At 45.3% G+C, this 18,873-nt stretch overlaps 1 protein-coding gene across 2 annotated transcripts in view; it reads right to left on the reverse strand.

The window, feature by feature from the left end:
* The window catches only part of LOC121290178 (GDNF family receptor alpha-2-like), a 255,039-nt gene that overhangs the window by 190,046 nt on the left and 46,120 nt on the right, over positions 1-18,873 (reverse strand). For both annotated transcript variants that reach the window (XM_041210435.1, XM_041210434.1), the window contains one exon: positions 15,295-15,378. In XM_041210435.1, the coding sequence (XP_041066369.1) occupies positions 15,295-15,378 (84 nt within the window). The remainder of the gene's footprint in view (positions 1-15,294; positions 15,379-18,873) is intronic.

Below are 18,873 nucleotides of genomic sequence, written 5' to 3' on the forward strand. Positions count from 1 at the left end.
TGCAGCACATGCGATGTGGGCGTTCATTTCATTGCTATGTGTGAAGGAGCGCGCCATTCCGTGTTTCCCACCTTACAATATTGACTGGACTTCAGTAGCGCATCATTGGCTGTGAAGCACCCCGCCCCCCGCCCCCCCCCCCCCCACCCCCCCAAGGCTGGGAGAGGTACTGCAGAAATGTAACATATTTATTTATTTTCATTAGTACTGGGGGAACGCAGCATTGTCAGAGGTGCCTTTCTTCTTCTGTTTGATGTTAAACTGAGGCCACGTCAAACTGTTCAAGTGGATGAAAACAGCCATCGACAGTCTGTGGTTTTCCTCATGTCCTGGTCAGTATCTTCAGTATCTTCTTCCTCAACTAAACCGCCAAATGGAGATTAATTTATCATATTGCAAATTTACTATTTGTGGGAGCTTCCTGTGCACAAATTGATTGGCCAGTCAGCAGCCATAACAAATAACAAGAGCTCAAAAAGCAATTGATCACATGTGGAGGTGTTGTTTTGGCATCTTAATTCGTGGTATTGAGGGATGTAGAAGCAAGGCCGATAAATGAAGAAGCGAACGGGTGTGATCTACCTGAATGGTGAACAGGCTTAAGAAGCTGAATGGCTTCCTCCTGTCCCTGCAACAGGTTTGAGAGGCTGAGTGGTCTCATCTGTTCCCATGCAATAACTTTGAGGGGCTGAATGGCCTCCTCCTGTTCCTACATTCGTACACTGAGCGCAAAGATGTCACCACACACTGGGGAGATGGGAATGGGGGCGGGGGAGAATTATTTTGGGTGCTAGTCACAAGATCGTACATATGAAGGTGAAGATTTATGCCGTCTGATTTCTCGCCACCACAGACATAATGCTAACTCTTAGTGAAAGCCTAGGACTTCATTGCTTCACCTAAACCCACACTGCTCTCAGTCCAGACACAACTCAACCAGGAAACTGCAATATATCAATGTACTCCTACAGAAAATCAATATTATCCAAATGTAAAATAGGCTTATAAAATATACATGTGAATGTAAACTCTTCAAAATTCAATAGTAAAATGAAATTAGCGCATTAATAATTCAGATTCAGAATAAAGCTGCACCCACACTGCCCCATCAAACACTCCCAAGACAGGTACAGCACGGGATTAGATACAGAGTAAAACTCCCTCTGCTCTGCCCCCATCAAACACTCCCAGGACAGGGACAGCATGGGGTTAGATACAGAGTAAAGCTCTCTCTACACTGTCCCCATTAAACACTCCCAGGACAGGTGCAGCACGGGATTAGATACAGAGTAAAGCTCTCTCTACACTGTCCCCATTAAACACTCCCAGGACAGGTGCAGCACGGGATTAGATACAGAGTAAAGCTCTCTCTACACTGTCCCCATTAAACACTCCCAGGACAGGTGCAGCACGGGATTAGATACAGAATAAAACTCCCTCTACACTGTCCCCATCAAACACTCCCAGGACAGGGACAGCATAGGTTAGATACAGAGTAAACCTCCCTCTACACTGCCCCATTAAACACTCCCAGGGCAGGGATAGCACGGGGTTAGATAGAGAGTAAAGCTCCTTCTACACTGCCCCATCAAACACTCCCAGAACAGGTACAGCCCGGGGTTAGATACAGAGTAAAGCTCCCTCTACACCGTCCCCGTAAAACACTCCCAGGTCAGGTACAACACTGGATTAGATACAGAGTAAAGCTCCCCTGACACTGTCCCCATCAAATACTCCCAGGACAGGTACAGCACGATGTTAGATAGAGAGTAAAGCTCGCTCTACACTGCCCCCATCAAACACTCCCAGGACAGGTACAGCACGGGGTTAGATACAGAGTAAAGCTCCCTCTACACTGACCCCATCAAACACACCCAGGACAGGTACAGCACGGGGATAGATACAGAGTAAAGCTCGCGCTACACTGTCCCCATCAAACACTCCCAGGACAGGTACAGCACGGGGTTAGATACAGAGTAAAGCTCTCTCTACGCTGTCCCCATCAAACACTCCCAGGACAGGTACAGCACGGGGTTAGATAGAGAGTAAATCTCCCTCTACACTGTCCCCATCAAACACTCCCAGGACAGGTACAGCACAGGGTTAGATACAGAGTAAAGCTCCCTCTACACTGTCCCCATCAAACCCTCCCAGGACAGGTACAGCACGGGGTTAGATACAGAGTAAAGCTCCCTGTACACTGCCCCCATTAAACACTCCCAGGGCAGGTACAGCACAGGGTTAGATACAGAGTAAAGCTCCCTCTACACTGTCCTCATCAAACCCTCCCAGGACAGGTACAGCACGGGGTTAGATAGAGAGTAAAGCTCCCTGTACACTGCCCCATCAAACACTGACAAGGACAGTTAAAGCACGGGGTAAAGCTCCTACTCTCTCAGTATATTTCCAATCCAAAATTGTACCCCCAAAAACTCTGTGGACACTGGGGGCACAATTTGAGCATTGAAGGCTGAGATTGATTTCCATGAGGTAAGGTTACCAAAGGATGTGGAGCAAAGGTGAGTGAACGGAATGGACCAAAAAATCAACTTTAATCTATGACACAAAAGGCTGGAGGGACTGAATAGCCTCCTCCTGGTTCTTATGTTTCTGTGACTGCAATTACTGCATTATTCCACAAGAGGAGCTTGTCCTTGATATAAATTCATTTTAGTCTCAAGATAATTACTTAAGAAAGGCCATTCAGTCCATCTTAATTCACCTTATAGTTTCCCATTGCAGCAAATTCCTGCCTCTATGACTTAATCTCTCAATCACTGAGCATCTTCTGGAGGAACTTCCTCATATCAATCCTAAGATTATCTTTGACTCATTTGAACCTCTGACTCCTCATCCTTCTCTCTCAGTTTAACATCTTAGCTTTCACTTAACAAAAATCTGAGACACTTGGAGCTCGAGGGGCTGAATGGCCTCTCCCTGTTCCGATAAGATTACCGAAGGATGAGTGAGAAGAGTGAAATCGAAGCCAGAGACTGTTGGAAGTAACCGTAAACATATCGTTGTCAGCCTTGGCTCACACTCCAGCCTCTGACCCATGACTGGTGCAGGTTGAACTCCCATCCTTGAACTTGAGCACATTATCTCGGCCGGCAGCAATGACTGAGTGCAGCACTGTTGGAGGTACCGTCTTCCAGGTGTGCCACTAAACAGGTCCCATCTGTTAGTTGTATCAGTTGAGGTTAATTATGTACATATGGAGGGCATTGTTTGGATGGTTTCTTGAGTGCAGAAAGACACTCAATGACACAGGAGCAGAGTGGAGTCAGGAGACACATCCCTATAATATTTCAATCTGTGAGTAAATCTTTTCCAAGTGAAGACTGGCTCTGATTTCTTCTTTCAACTGACTGTCAGGAATATAAAACTATCTATCTTCTCAAGTGGTCATGAAGAGAAGGAGAGTTTTCCTCGTGTTACAACTTACATTGACCCCAGAACTAACCGCTAAAAAAAATTATCTTGCGTTCTTTGTTGGACTTTGCAGTGTGAGGACTTGCCGTTCCATCTCCCAACACTGATGACACTTTCAAAAGTCCTCCACTGGCTGGAAAGCATTTGTCTTTTATCTTTCATCTGCTCTCTATTAACAACACTTTCTGGCTTTATTTCCAACATTTTCGGTGTTTTTTTTAAAATCTGTAATATAAATCTCCAAAATGTAATCACCTTGTAAATTATCTTCCTTTGTGTTTGTATTTAAATTTTAAATTATTCTGTGGAAAGAGTGATGAAATGGGCGGAGATGAGATTTCAACTGATTGTTTGCTTAAATAGAGTCAGCAGGAATCCAAATTGAGTGCAGTCCTCATCCAGACATGTAATTCTGGCAAAGCAACAATGTTTGTGCCAGCGTTCTCTGTCTCTCAGTGTGTAATATTCCAGGCGATGTGCCATGGCTTTTATTTGGCTGCATTACTTGCTGCTAATGCTCTCACCTTCACACGGAATCGAAGGTCCAAAGCACAGCCCAAGGTGAGAGGGAGTGAGGTGCGAAGAGTGACATCTACCAGAGGGCCTGAACTGCAACTTGTTCGATGAAGGAGGATTTCACCTGTCACTACTTCCAGTTACTGGTGGGATAACAGGACACATCTCTTCCCTTCCCTTCATTTCCCCACCCTCTCTTTCCCTCTCTCCCTCCTATTCATGGGAGGCCTTCTAGTTTTTGCAACCCCTCGCACAACGTCTGCAGCCGAGAAGCCACAAGCAGAGATTCATGGCTGCAGGGTTCAAATGGAAATGCAGTCACCTTTTTATCATGGGGTGTGGGCATTGCTGGAAAAGCCGATATTTGTGGCAATCCCAAATTACTCTTGAACTGAGTGTCTTGCTTGGCCATTTCAGACAGCAGTTCAGAGTCAACCACCTTGCTGTGGGTCTGGAGTCACATGTAGGCCAGGCCTTGAAAGGACTGCACATTTCCTTGCCTAAAACTCGTGAGTGAACCAGGTGGGTTTTTACAACAATCGATACTAGTTGCCATAGTTTTATTAATTTCATGAACTGAATTTAAATTCCACCAGCTTCCCTGATGGGACTTTCAACCCAGGCCCCCTGAACATTAGCCTGGACTCCTGGATTACTCGTCCAGTGATATCACCACCACATCACCGTCTCCCCCTAACCTTAGTAGAACTGGTCAGACATCATGTGATTGAACCCCCCAGGAACGCATTCAACCAGATTTGACAATCAGCACAAACCCCACCCTCTACTTCATGTCATGACTTTGGGTTTTTTTATTAAACTACAAAGGAATGATTGTGGTAAAAGAAAATTACCAGTGGTAGCGTAGAATCATAGAACGATATAACACAGGTGGAGGCCATTCGGTCCAACGTGTTTCTGCTTCTCTTTGAAAGAGCTACCCAATTGGTCCCTGCCCTTTCCCATTGCCTTGTATGTTGTTCTCTTTCAAGAATTTGTTTTCACTGCTTTACTGAGCTTTCTCATGACTCGTCTGTCCTCAAGCGTATTTTACAGTTAGAATGAAATCATTGGATATCACCGCCCCAATTTTCCTTGCAGCTTTCCATATAACCCATTCGAGGGCCTGTCAAACCCATAAAGCTGACAATCATCCTTTTATTTAATTTCGCTGGGTTTAGTGTTGTTATGTGCACTCAAGTCACCCATTGCTTCAGAACTGATAATCAATTAGCTGTATAATCTACTGTATAACCTACTCCATCAAAAGCTAAATGATCTACTTGTGAAGCAAAGAAAATGGGAAAACGAGATTTAAGATGAGGGTATTTTGCCCACTTCACTTATCCAGCAAGATGAAAACGCCCACTTGTGGTGGGGTCACTCCAAATGGGGGAGTCGGGAAAATTCAACAAATTCAGGCAAATAGCCATTAAATCAGAGATTGAATCAAAACACCGATTGTGAATAATTTAGTCGCAGTCGCAAATTAAACATTGATATGGACGTCAAAATAAACCGAAGATACGGAAGCTCACCATGAGGATCCCTGGAGGAGCTCTGAGCTCAGCAGAAGTGTTTTGCCTATCTCACGGATAGTGCTTTCAGCAGGGATTCTTAAACTAGGCAAGGCACAAATGGAAGACTTGAGGCTTGGGCAGACAATACCTGGACAGTTTGGGTATCGAACAGATGGATGACTGTGGGCAATTGTCATTTTTAATATATGCATGCATATGCGGTTGGGTGTGTGGGTGTGTGCACGCACATGTGTTGAGATGCAAGTACATGTGTGCACGTCTATTGGTGAGTGCATGTGTGTTTGTGTAGGAGGGTGTGTCAGTGTGCTGGGGTGTGTGTGTTTTGGTGTGTGCGTGTATATCTGTGACTGTGTTGGATTGTGCATGTGTGGGTTTTTTTTCATTCATTCATGGGATGTGAGCATCATTGGCTAGGGCAGTATTTATTACCCAACCAAAATTGCCCCTTGAGAAGGTGGTGGTGAGTTGCCTTCTTGAACTGCTGCAGTCCATATGGTGTAGGTACACCCACAGTGCTGTTAGGATTTTGACCCAGTGACAGTGAAGGAACGGCGATATATTTCCAAGTCAGGATGATGAATGACTCGCAGGGGAACTTCCAGGTGGTGGTGTTCCCAACTATCTGCTGCCCTTGTCCCTCTGGGTGGTAGTGATCATGGGCTTGGAAGGTGCTGTCTAAGGATCCCGGGTGGGGTTTTGCAGTGCATCTTGTAGATGATAAACACTGCTGCCACTATGTGTCGGTGGTGGAGGGAGTGAATGTTTGGGGATGTGGTGCCAATCAAGCGGGCTGCTTTGTCCTGGGTGTTGTTGGAGCTGCGCTAATCCTGGCAAATGGAGAGTATTCCACCACACTCGTGACTTGTGCCTTGTAGGTGGTGGACAGGCTTTAGGAGTTGAGTTACTCGCTGCAGGATTCCTGGCCTCTGACCTGCTCTTGTAGCTAAAGTATTTATATGGCTCGTACAGTTCAGTTTCTGGTCAATGGTGACCCCCAGGTGTTGACAGTAGGACGTTCAGTGATGGCAATGGCAATGAATATCAAGGGGAAATGGTTAGATTCTCTGTTGTTGGAGATGGTCATTGCCTGGCACTTGTATGGCACGAACATTACTTATGAGCCCAAGCCTGAATATTGTCCAGATCTTGCTCCATACGGACAAGGGAGGCACGAATTGTGCTGAACATTGTGCAATCATCAGCGAACACCCCCACTTCTGACCTTATGATGGAAGGAAGCTCATTGATGAAGCAGCTGAAGATGGTTGGGCCGAGGACACTACCCTGAGGAACTGCAGTGATGTCCTGGAGCTGAGTTGACTGACCTCCAACAACCACAACCATCTTCCTTTGTGCTGGGTATGACTCCAACCAGCGGACAGCTTTCCCCCCTGATTCTCACTGAATCCAGTTTTCTAGGGCTCCTTGATGCCACACTCAGTCAAATGCTGTCTTGATGTCAAGGGCAGTCACTCTCACCTCACCTCAGGAGTTCAGCTCTTTTGTCCATGTTTGAACCAAGGCTGTAATGAGGTCAGGAGCTGAGTGATCCTGGCAGAAGCCAAAATGAGTGTCACTGAGCAGGTTATTGCTGAGTAAGTGATAACACTGAGCTTGATAGCACTATTGATGATCCTTTCCATTGCTTTACTGTTAATTGAGAGTAGACTGATGGGGCAGTAATTGATCAGATTAGATTTGTCCTGCTTTGTGTGTACAAGACATACCTGGGCAATTTTTCACATTGCTGGGTAGATGCCAGTGTTGTATCTGTACTGGAACAGCTTGGCTAGGGGCACAGCAAGTTCTGGAGCACAAGTCTTAAGTGCTATATCCGGAATATTGTCAGGACCCATAGCCTTTGCAGTATCCAGTGCCTTCAGCCATTTCTCGATATCACGTGGAGTGAATCAAATTGGCTGAAGACTGGCATCTGTGATGCTGGGGACGTCCGGAGGAGGCCAAGATGTATCATCCACTTGGCACTTCTGGCTGAAGATTGTAGCAAATGCTTCAGACTTGTCTTTTACACTGATGTGCTGGGCTCCTCCATCACTGATTTATGGAGCCTCCTCCTCCAGTGAGTTGTTTAATTGTCCACCACCATTCACAACTGGTTGTGGCAGGACTGCAGAGCCCAGATCTGATATGTTGGCTGTGGAATCGCTTAGCTCTGTCTATCACTTGGTGCTCATGCTGTTTGGCATGTAAGTAGTCCTGTTTTATAGCTTCACCAGGTTGACATCTCATTTTTAGGTATGTCTGGTGCTGCTCCTGGCATGCCCTCCTGCACTCTTCATTGAACCAGGGTTGATCCACTGGAATGATGGTAATGGTAGAGTGGGGGACATACCAGGCCATGGGGTTACAGATTGTATTGGAGTACAATTCTGCTGCTGCTGATGGCCCACAGCGCCTCATGGATGCCCAGTCTTGAGTTAGTAGATCCGTTTAAAATCTATCCAATTTAGCACAGTGGTAGTGACACACAATAGGATCGAGGGTGTGAAGAAGGGACTTCATCTCCACGAGGACTGTGCAGTGGTCACTCCTACCAATACTGTCACGAACACATGCATCTGCGACAAGTAGATTGGTGGGGACGAGGTTAAGTATTTTTTCCCCTCTTGTTGGCTCTCTCATTACCTGACGCAGACCCAGTCCAGCAGCTATGTCCTTTAGGACTCAGCCAGCTTGGTCAGTAGTGATGCTACGAAGCCACACTTGGTGATGGACATTGAAGACCCCACCCAGAGTACATTCTGTGCCCTTTCCACCATCAGTGCTTCCTCCAAATGATGTTCAACATGGAGGAGCACTGGTTCATCAGCTGAGGGGGGATGGTTGCTGGTTATCAGCTGCAGGTTTCCCCTGCCCATGATTGACCTGATGCCATGAGACTTCCAGGGGTCCAGAGTCAATGTTCAGGACTCCCAGAGCAACTCCCTCTCAACTAGGCCACCTCTGGTGGGCCTGTCCTGTCAGTGGGACAGGACATACCCAGGGTTGGTGATGGTGGAGCCTGGGACATTATCTGTAAGGTATGATTCCGTGAGGATGAATATGTAAAGCTGTTGCTTGACTAGTCTGTGAGACAGCTCTCCCAATTTTGGCACTAGCTCCCAGATGTTGGTAAGGAGGACTTTGCAGGGCCGATGGGGCTGTGTGTGCTATTGTCATTTCCATTGCTTAGGTCAGTGCTGGCTGATCTGTCTGGCTTCATTATTCCTTTTAGATTTCGTAGCAGTTTGTTACAACTGAGGGGCTTGCTGAACCATTTAAGAGGACATTTAAGAGTCGACCACATTGTGCATTGGTGTATGTGTGTGCGTAATGGAGTGTGTCCATGTGTGTCCATCTGTATGTGTCCGTTTGTGTGTGTATGTGTGTGTATGCATGTGTATGCTTGTGCGTGCGTGTGTGTATGCGTGTGTATGCATGTGTACGCTTGTGCGTGTGTGTGTGTATGCGTGTGTATGCATGTGTACGCTTGTGCGTGCATGTGTGTATGCATGTGTACACGTGTGTATGCTTGTGCACATGCATGTATCTATCTCTGCACATTGGATTGTGTACCAGTTAGTCCCTTTTTTGTAGGAACGAGGAGTGAGAGAATAGGGACCACTCGTGCCACAATCTGTTCTGCTGAACTCGAAGGGTGTCAGCTGCCAGTCTGTGATCACAGCTTCCCTCAGTTTAAGTGTAGCTTCCACTCCAAACACTACAGCCTAAGCAGTCAGTTTGCATGGGGCAGTGAAGCAAAATCAGTCATGACTGTTGTGTGGATGAGGCAACTTCCCCATTTTCAAGTAGCTTAAGCATTAACTAAAACTCCTTGCTGGCTCTGCAGCCAGCTTGGGCTGTATTTTCCTGCCCCAGTTACAGCTGGCTGATGCCAATCACAGAATATCAATGTACAGTGCAGGTGGCTTATAGATTTTCCCCAAGTCCTTGGAGTGCTGTCAGTTGTTAACTAATGCTCAAGGCAATCAATGCATCAAATACGTTTAAGAGCTGGATGTGCGTAACGAAAGCTAAAATGACAATAATGTCAATGCAGCAGGCATATTCTTTAGAGGCTCATATAAATAAGTACTGTGCACACAGAGGCACCAGCCAACTGAGCAACATATAAACTCGTAGACAAGCAAAACTTCCACGTGCTGAGCAGAAAAGCTCAATGCTATTCAGGATAAGTCAATCTGCTTGATTGGTATCCATCCACCACCTAAAACATTCACTCCCTCCATCACTTATGCACAGTGGTTCCAATGTGTACCATCTACAAGATGTACAGTAGCAACTGCCCAAAATTTTTTCCAAATCCATAATCTCAGAGGCACAGAATACAAGAGCTGGGAGGTTATGCTGGAGCTGCATAAAACGTTGGTTAGGCCACAGCTAGAGTATTGCGTGCAGTTCTGGAATCCTCATTATGGGAAGGATGTGATTGCACTAGAGGGAGTGCAGAGGAGATTTACCAGGATGTTGCCTGGGCTGGAGAGTTTTAGTTATGAGGAGAGATTGGATAGACTGGGATTATTTTCCCTGGAGCAGAGGAGATTGACAGGGGACATGATTGAGGTGTATAAAATTATGAGGGGCATAAATATGGTGGACAGGAAGGAACTATTCCCCTTGATGGAGGGATCAATAACCAGGGGGCATAGATTTAAGGTAAGGGGCAGGAGGTTTAGAGGGGATGTGAGGAAGAATTTTTTCACCCAGAGGGTGGTGGGAATCTGGAACTCACTGCCTGATAGGGTGGTAGAGGCAGAAACCCTCATAACGTTTAAGAAGTATTTGGATGTGCACTTGCAATGCCATGGCATACAAGGCTATGGGCCTAGTGCTGGAAAATGGGATTAGAATAGTTAGGTACTTGTTTGACCGGCGCAGGCTCAATGGGCCGAAGGGCCTTTTTCTGTGCTGTAGACCTCTATGACTCTTTAATAACAGTTTCTTGGGCTTTGATTGACTTATTGATGGTCTTCTCTCCTCAGATAAAGACAATAGTTTGCAGCTTGCCACATAACCAACTTTCAACCAGCAGGGTGGGGGCTGTGGCCTTAAACAAGAGCAAAAACTCTTGTGTTAAAAACTAATTAGCGAACACAAAGGCTTGGCTCATGATTAAAAGGTCACAGTTCACAGCCAGCACAAAAGCTAACTAAACCTAGCAACCTTTCAGCACAATTCATCTCAAGGGGCAGGAGAATGGGAAGATGGTGGTGCAGGAAAAACTGACATAAAGACGGATTAGTCCAAGACCAGGATAGACGATGGTCTCACACCCAAGGGTTTTCTGTATAGCGAGATGGCAGAGTCAGGAGATCAGTGGGATATCCGAGCCTCCGCTTCAAGGATGCTTCCAAGCATGACATGAAGGCCTGAAACATCAATTCTCACACCATTGACACTAGCCAATGAGAGTGGACCCTTGGGCTATGCCACCGTGACAATCAGTGGCCACAGCAGCTTGGCAACGAAAACAACAGCCCACAAGGACACTTGATAAACTCGTTCCAATGCAGCACTTGTAGCAGAACCTGTCTCTCACAGATCGGCCCCTTCAGTCAATGGTACATCTGAAGCTGCATCATCCCCAATGGGTTTGATTTGCGTCATGTCCATCGTAGACAGAAGGATGCTGAAAATGACAAGGAGTCCAGGATGAGGGTATCTCACTTCTTATCAAGTCAAAATAATATTGACAATTCCTGTGCATGGAATTTGTGGGCAAACCCCCTTAACCAGGGCACATATCACTGTGATGAGGCCAGCCACAGTTGTATCAGGCAGAACACAGTTATCAAACCCCAATTTTACTGCACAGCACACAGTCACTGAATCCCAATTATCCCACATGGTATTCAGTCACTTTACCCCAATTGTATCACATAGTACTCAGTCACTGAAGCCCAGTTATAATGCATAACATCTGTGGGAGGCACTGATGAACTTAAAATAAATAGACTTAAGATGGGAATGGGAGTATAAAATAGGAAAAAGAATAAAGATAAAAATTGAGTTTGTTGCTGGACAACACAGTTGGCTATTTGTAACCCTACTGACTGCAGCCACTGACTTGTCTCCATTGCACTAGTCCGTGGCTCAGCAGCCTGTTAGCACCTTGTTTAACACCAGGAAGGCATTCTTACACTCTGACAAGTTGTCAGCAAGCCTCTGTTACAAAACGATTAATTATAGATTTATTTTCTCACCAGTAAAACACAGCTACATCTTCTGTCATTTCTACCACACCGTGCACGACCCTCAACACAAACAAAGCACGTGCACCTCTGACTCAAACTCCATAGTTAATTATTCTCAATGCACAGAACGCCCACAGCCTCTCTCCTGAAGAGTTTATTGATCTCTGGTAGTTGAAGACAATTTGCTCTCTAACTTTATTCACCACTGACATGGAAGATGCTGTCACATCAACGTCCACTTTGTTTCTTTTAAGTGATCTAACCAAAAAGTGAATCGCTGCGATGGCAACTGCCAGCCAACACAGACCCTCCGTCCCACAACCAGCCTTTGGTGAAGAAGCAAATTGCCTATATTTTATTTCCATTACCAAGATGCACATATTTTCGAACCCTGTCTTGTTCTAAGGAAACAGCCTAGGTTAGCTTCTGTATCACTCCTTACTGTATCTGTCTGTAAACTGCGCAAAGCAAGTCGTTGACAATAACATTCCCACTTTTGTAATGTGGGAAAATAAGGGGCAGTGGGGGGTGGGGGGGGGGGGGTAGTGCAGTGCGGTGTTCAGCCCTGTTTAGGCACAGCAAGATCCCACATTCAAAAAGTTGATCAAATCTTCTTTTAAGTGATTTTGGTTGAGGGATAAATATTGGCCATAATGTCAGAGCGAACTTACCTACTCTTCTATGGGATTATTTGCATCCATCTTTGAGGGCAGTTGGAGCCCTGGGTTTGACATTTCATCCAAAAGACAGTATCGCTGACAGTGCAGCACTCTCTCAGTACTGCACCTAAAGTGTTAGGCCAGGATCATGTGGTCAATCTCTGTTTGAGTCTCGAACTCACAACCTTCTAGCTGAGAGACAAGAGCGTTACCAACCAAGCCAAGACTGACACAAAACTTTAGCTTGAAACAGGTCAATGTCTGTGAAAAGAATAACACTTGCATTTACATCACACCTTTCATGACCAAAGTGCTTTACAGCCAATGAAGTACTTTTGAAGTGTAGTCACTGCTGTAATGCAGAAAACACAGCAGTCAACAAGCGCATAACAAGCTCCCACAAACAGCAATGGCCAGATAGTCTACTTTTGTGATGTTGGTTGAGGGATAAATATTGGCCCAGGGTGAACTCCCCAACTCTTCTTCAAAATAATAACATGGAATCTTTGACATCTCAGCTGGCAGATAGGGCTTCAGTTTAACGTCTCATCTGAAAGACACACTTCCAACAATGCAGTGTTTCCTCAGTACTGACCCTCCAACAGTGCAGCACTCCCTCAGCACTGACCCTCCAACAATGTAACACTCCCTCAGCGCAGCGCTTTCTCAGTACTAACACCTTGATTGTGCATCGTTCCCTCAGTACTGACTCTCTGACAGTGCAGCACTCCCTCAACACTGACCCTCTGACAGAGCTGCACTCCCTCAGTAATAACCCCTTGATTGTGCATTGCTCCCTCTGTACCGGCCCTCTGACAGTGCAGCTCACCCTCAATACTGACCCTCTGACAGAGATGCGCTCCCTCAGTACCGCACTGGAGTGTCACCTTTATTTTGTGCTGAAGCCCTTGAGTGTATCATCCTGCAGCGGGGCTGAACATCAAGCACTACATATAGCACCGCCGAAGCCAAATTTATACTGTTAAATGTTTAATATCCAAATATTACTTTCAGTAATTTCCAACTCCTTTCTGTATATCTCTCTTCACAGAGGGGCTGACTGCCCAAATTAACAGGATGTCATCTTTTGATATGTGTTTCCAAATTATATGAATAAAAGGAATCTTACCAGTTACACTCCTCTCAAACAGGTGAGTGAATTGGTAATTGAGTTTTTTGTGATATTGTGTGTTAATTTAGTTCTGTCTGTCAGAAAGTTTTCAATTAATGTAAAATTCTAGTAAATGTAGCGGTTCCTTGATTAAAATCTACCATGTATCTAGGGACCAGGAACACCTTAAAAAAGATATAATTATCTGGAATAATTTCGCTGCTTAATTACCAGTGTCATAATTGGCCCTTTCATCATTTTAGTTCATCTTCATTCAGCTTTCGACATAGGTTTCTTTGGTTTATTATACTTTATCAACTGGCTTCATCCAGCTAAAGTTGATTGGGCAGGCAAGACAATAGCTAACAAGAGGCAGAATGGGAACATGGCAACCAGTTGGCAAGCGATCCAACTGCACAACACATTCCTGGCAGAATGGGAAATTCACGTTCCTTAAACTGCGACACTGTTCTCTGTGTACTCTGGAAGAAGTTGAGGTCAGTCAGTCTGTAGAACGTGATTACATTGCAAAGGCTTGATCTTTGGCCCTTGTCCTCCAATTCTGGCCCCCCACCCAGTTCCCATCGTCCCTCAGATGGCAGTCCTACCATCAGCTACCTTGGTCCTAAGCTCTGGAATTCCCTCTCTTAAACTCTCCATCCATCCATCACTCTCTCCTTCTTTAAGATGTAGGCCAGACCAGGCAAGGTCAGCAGATTTCCTTCCCTAAAGGACATGAATGAACCAAATAGGTTTTTACAACAATCAATGATACTAGATTAATACTGGGAATGATCCAAACTGGGCCTAGGTTTAAGGAGTCCGAACGTACCCAGATTGCTCCCACTCCAACTCAGAAACAAAAGTCACCAACATTTCCACTCATTTTGACAAATTAGTCATTTTGTGTATTAAATATAGAACCTGGGAGCAGTTTGGGAAGAGTTTAGGGTTGCTTACACTGATGAAGAGAAGACTGAGGAGAGAATCAGAGACTGATACAGAAGAGGCCCATTGTGCCTTTGCCAGCTCTTTGAAAAAGCCAACCTGTTAATCTCACCCTGCCTGCTCTTTCCCCATAAATATTTTCCCTTGAAGTATTTACCCAACTTCCTTCCAAAAGTCACTGCTGAATTTGCTGCCACTGTTCCATTGTTCATCACGAAAGATTATACCAATCTTCAGGGGTCCTCGAGATAATCCATGTGTGGAACCTCAGTCACGTATCTGAGATTGGCAGGAACTCTAAAAGCAGGAGTCAGGAACTCAAGCTCAGAAGGAGGCAGATGGTTTAAATGTGATAACTTGACCAACAGGAGTGGGTAGAAGACGGGTGGGAAAACTTAAGGGAGAATCGGAGAGCTCTTTGAGGGGCATTGATGTTGGGACCAGGTACACTGGTCTACATCTGGCCCTCTGCTGTGTTTGGAATATACCATATGTCGTCTCATTGGGATAATTAGGCCGATGCTCAACTGAAGTATTAAACGGAGGAAGTGACTGGGGATAAATTGGAACTTAAGATTCTTCTGAAAGTTCAAACATTGTTGTCCCCTGTCATTGGCACTGCAGCATCTGGAAGCAAGACAACTGTTTTAAACATTTAAGATGATCAAACTCTATTTCGATTACATGGGATTACAAGATTTGCAGTGGTGTTTGGGGGATTTAATAGTGGAATTTGGTCCATTTGAACTGAACATCTAGTGACTCTCAGTACCACTGTTTATTTATCCTCATATAAATCCCCACACTCGTTCCACTCTTTCAGAAGAGAATATGTTTTCAGAGGGAGATGAAGGAAACATCATTTTCTTTACCTGAACTGATTGCAGCAAGTCTGAATATGTCGGACAGACGAGAGTTAACCGGCTCGTAGGGAGAGCTTTCATACAGGTCATCACCTGAAAAGAATGAGGATTGACACACTGATTAGAACCGTCAGCAAACAGAAGGGATCAGATTCTATTCCATCACTGCATTTAGACTCATGGGGGAGAAAGCAAACTGACTGCGAGAAGCTCTTTGAAGCTATTTACTGGCCCAGCATAGACACGAGCTCCCTCACGCACGCCCTGCAATACACCGAGGGAAATCGCAGAGGGAGATGTTTTATTTTCTCACGTGCTTCATCATAAGCACATGCGCCCTACCAGTCCTTTTCTCCTGCCTTGAAGTCAGGCATATTTAGACTTGGGTCAGTGGAGCATTTGAGCCCACAGGCCCTGCCAGTTCAAGCCCCTGAAGCCAAGGCAACCTACTGCTTTATCCTGTTTCTACACTGTTGACCTGGTAGGTTTTAAAAGGTTTGTCCTTAGATCTGTGGCCGCGCTGGGGATAAATCCTGAAGCAGGACATTGTCAGCAACTTGAGCGATCTTCTTACGCATGGGTTGAAACTTTATCTACAGACAGGAGCAGACCATTTAGCCCCTCAAACCTGTTCCACCATTTTATGAGATTATGGTTGCTTATCTTTTTACACGGTTCTCGGGATTTGAGCATCGGTGGCAAGGCCAGCGTTTATTACCCATGTCTGATTGCCCTTGAGAAGGTGATGCACCACTGCAAACCAAGTGGTGCAGGTGCACCAGACAGTGAAGGAACGGCGATATAGTTTCAAGTCAAGATGATGTGTCACTTGGAGGGGAACTTGCATGTGGTGGTGTTCCCATGCATCTCCTGACCTTGCCCTACTAGGTGGGTACAGGTTGTGGATTTGGAACGTGCTGTCGAAGGAGCCTTGGTGGGTTGCAGTGCACCTTATAGATGGTACATACTGCCGTCAATGTGCATAGATGGTGGAGGGAGGTGATGGAAGGGGTGCCAATCAAGCACGCTGCTTTGTCCTGGATGGTGTCACGCTTCTCGAGTCTTGGTGGAGCTGCACTCATCCAGACAAGTGGGGAGTATTCCATCACACTCCTGACGTGTGCCTTGTTGATGTGGACAGGCTTTGGGGAGGCTGAAGGTGAGTTACTCACGACAGGAATCCCAGCCCCTGACCCACTCTTGTAGCCAGTGTTATATGGCTAGTCCAGTTCCGTTTCTGGTCAATGGTAACTCCCAGGATGTTTATGGTGAGCGTTTCAGGGATAGCAATACCATTGAATGTCAAGGGAAGATGATTCGATACTATCTTGGACAATGTGACCTAACTCCATATATCTGCCTTTGGCTCATATCTGTGTCCACTTGGGTATCAATGGGGCTTGAACCCACAACTTTCTGACTTTGAGAAAGACAAGTGTTGCCAACCCTGCCAAAGCACCTCAAACCATTGAAGTCCTTGTCTTCTCTTTCTTTCCAATAATGTGCATTGACATAAAATTGGATCAGAGGATTTGTTAAAACCAGTCCAACAATTAAGAATTGGTTGTGACATTTCACTATTTGAACAGAATTGAATTTTGTGGTGGCATTTGGAACTCTATTCCTTGCTATGTCCAAGAAGGTTAATGTTTAGGTGGTCATGAACAAAAAACTCAGCAGGTCTGACAGCATCTGTGGAGAGAGAAAGACAGAGTTAATGTCTCAAGTCCGTATCACTCTACAGACTTGAAACATTAACTCTGCCTCTTTCTCCACAGACCCACTAAGTTTTTCCAGCATTTTTTGTTTTTGTTTCAGATTTCCAGCATCCGCAGTATTTTGTTTAGCTAGTTATTGATTTGAGAAATGAAATGGCTGTTGCTGAATGAATACGTCACACATGACTGTGATACTTTGATATCTGGAGATATTGTGGATTGGTCAAACCCTTCACATTGACCTTCAGTGACTCTGAGAACAAGTGCATCAAAATGAAACTGAGTTTCCCGTTTGGCCAATTCCATGGATACGGGTTAACAACTGCCTACTGATGATGAGGAGAATCCATGATGTGTAAAACTAGGGGCTCTGCTGACCACGTTTGTCCCAGTCATTGGTAATTGTTGTTCTGGCTGAATTATTATGAAAACATATATCGCAGAAGGAAGTAATTCGATCCATCATGCCTGTGCTGGATCTTTGAAAGTGCTATCCTGTTCATCCCACTCCCAATCTTCCTCCATTGCCCTATTGCATTCCTACTGTTCCCTATCCAATACCCCCTTGTCCTCTACCCTGTGCTTGCCACTCTCAGTGCTATATCACACACCCATCTCCTAGCTCCTTGCTTTTAATTCTCCAGCAGCTCCCAGCAGGGCCTTTTATTGAAATGTGATATATGACTCTGGTTCCGCATTTTTATTAACTGCCCTCTCACATGGTCTAGCAAACTCCTTCGACAGCACTTTCCAAACCCGCAACCATTTACCACCTAGAAGCACAAGGGCAGGGTATACATGGGAACACCACCGCCTACAAATTCCCCTCTGAGCCACACTCGCCATCCTGACTTGGAAATATATCGCTGTCCTTCACTGCCGCTGGGTCAAAATCCTGGAACTCCCTCCCTAGCGGCACTGTGGGTGTACCTACACCACATGGACTGCAGCGGTTCGAGAAGGCAGCTCACCGCCACCTTCTCAAGGGACAATTAGGGATGGGCAATAAACGCTGGCCTAGCCAGCGACGCCCGTGTACTGTGAAAAAAGTGTTTTAAAAAATTGTCAACCATCTTGGGGCAACTAGGAATGAGTAATAAATGCCCACCTTGCACATTCCAAGAATGAATTAAATAATAATGACTCGGACATACATTAACATATGAAACAGCCCAACACCAACCCTGGTATTTCTGTAAAACATGATCTGGTCACCCAAAGAGACAACGTAGAGCACCTTGGTCCATTCTTGGGACATCCCAAAGCTCATCACCAAAATGCATCATTAAACCACAGTTCCACTGATGGAACATTACATTTTTGATTGATGATATGACTGGAATTAAACAGATTAATAATGCATGACTGCACAACCACATCCCTGATGGCGTCACAAATTTTAAATGTTAATGCTCTCCGCATTTAAAATTCAAGCTCATTTTAAACAGAAATATTGCAAAAAAAAACTGATGCAAGAATCTCTGGAGTTGAAATAATCATCTGCTGCTGGGAACCATGTCATTCCAATTGAAAGTTGGGTGGAAAGTAATGAAAGGAGAGGCAGAATGATCTAATTTCACATCAGGTGAAAAGCATCACCCACGCTGCACCCGGTTTTCAGACCAAGGAGACCATGCCTTGACGTCTCCAAATCCTGTCTGAGGGAATAAAACTCCGAGTCAGTAACCCAACATTGGAAAATGATCCCTCAGGTCCCTGCCCTGACTGATGTTGCCTCTTCTTCTATTCCATAAACCCAAGTAGGTGAATGATGGAACTGGAGCCAATCTTTACACACTTGTATATTTATTTACAGAGTTACACATTATAAGCGTGGACCTCCTAACTCCAACAGGCACAATTTTCATCT

Source organism: Carcharodon carcharias, chromosome 17, assembly GCF_017639515.1.
Source record: "Carcharodon carcharias isolate sCarCar2 chromosome 17, sCarCar2.pri, whole genome shotgun sequence".
In the NCBI taxonomy this organism is placed as follows: domain Eukaryota; kingdom Metazoa; phylum Chordata; class Chondrichthyes; order Lamniformes; family Lamnidae; genus Carcharodon; species Carcharodon carcharias.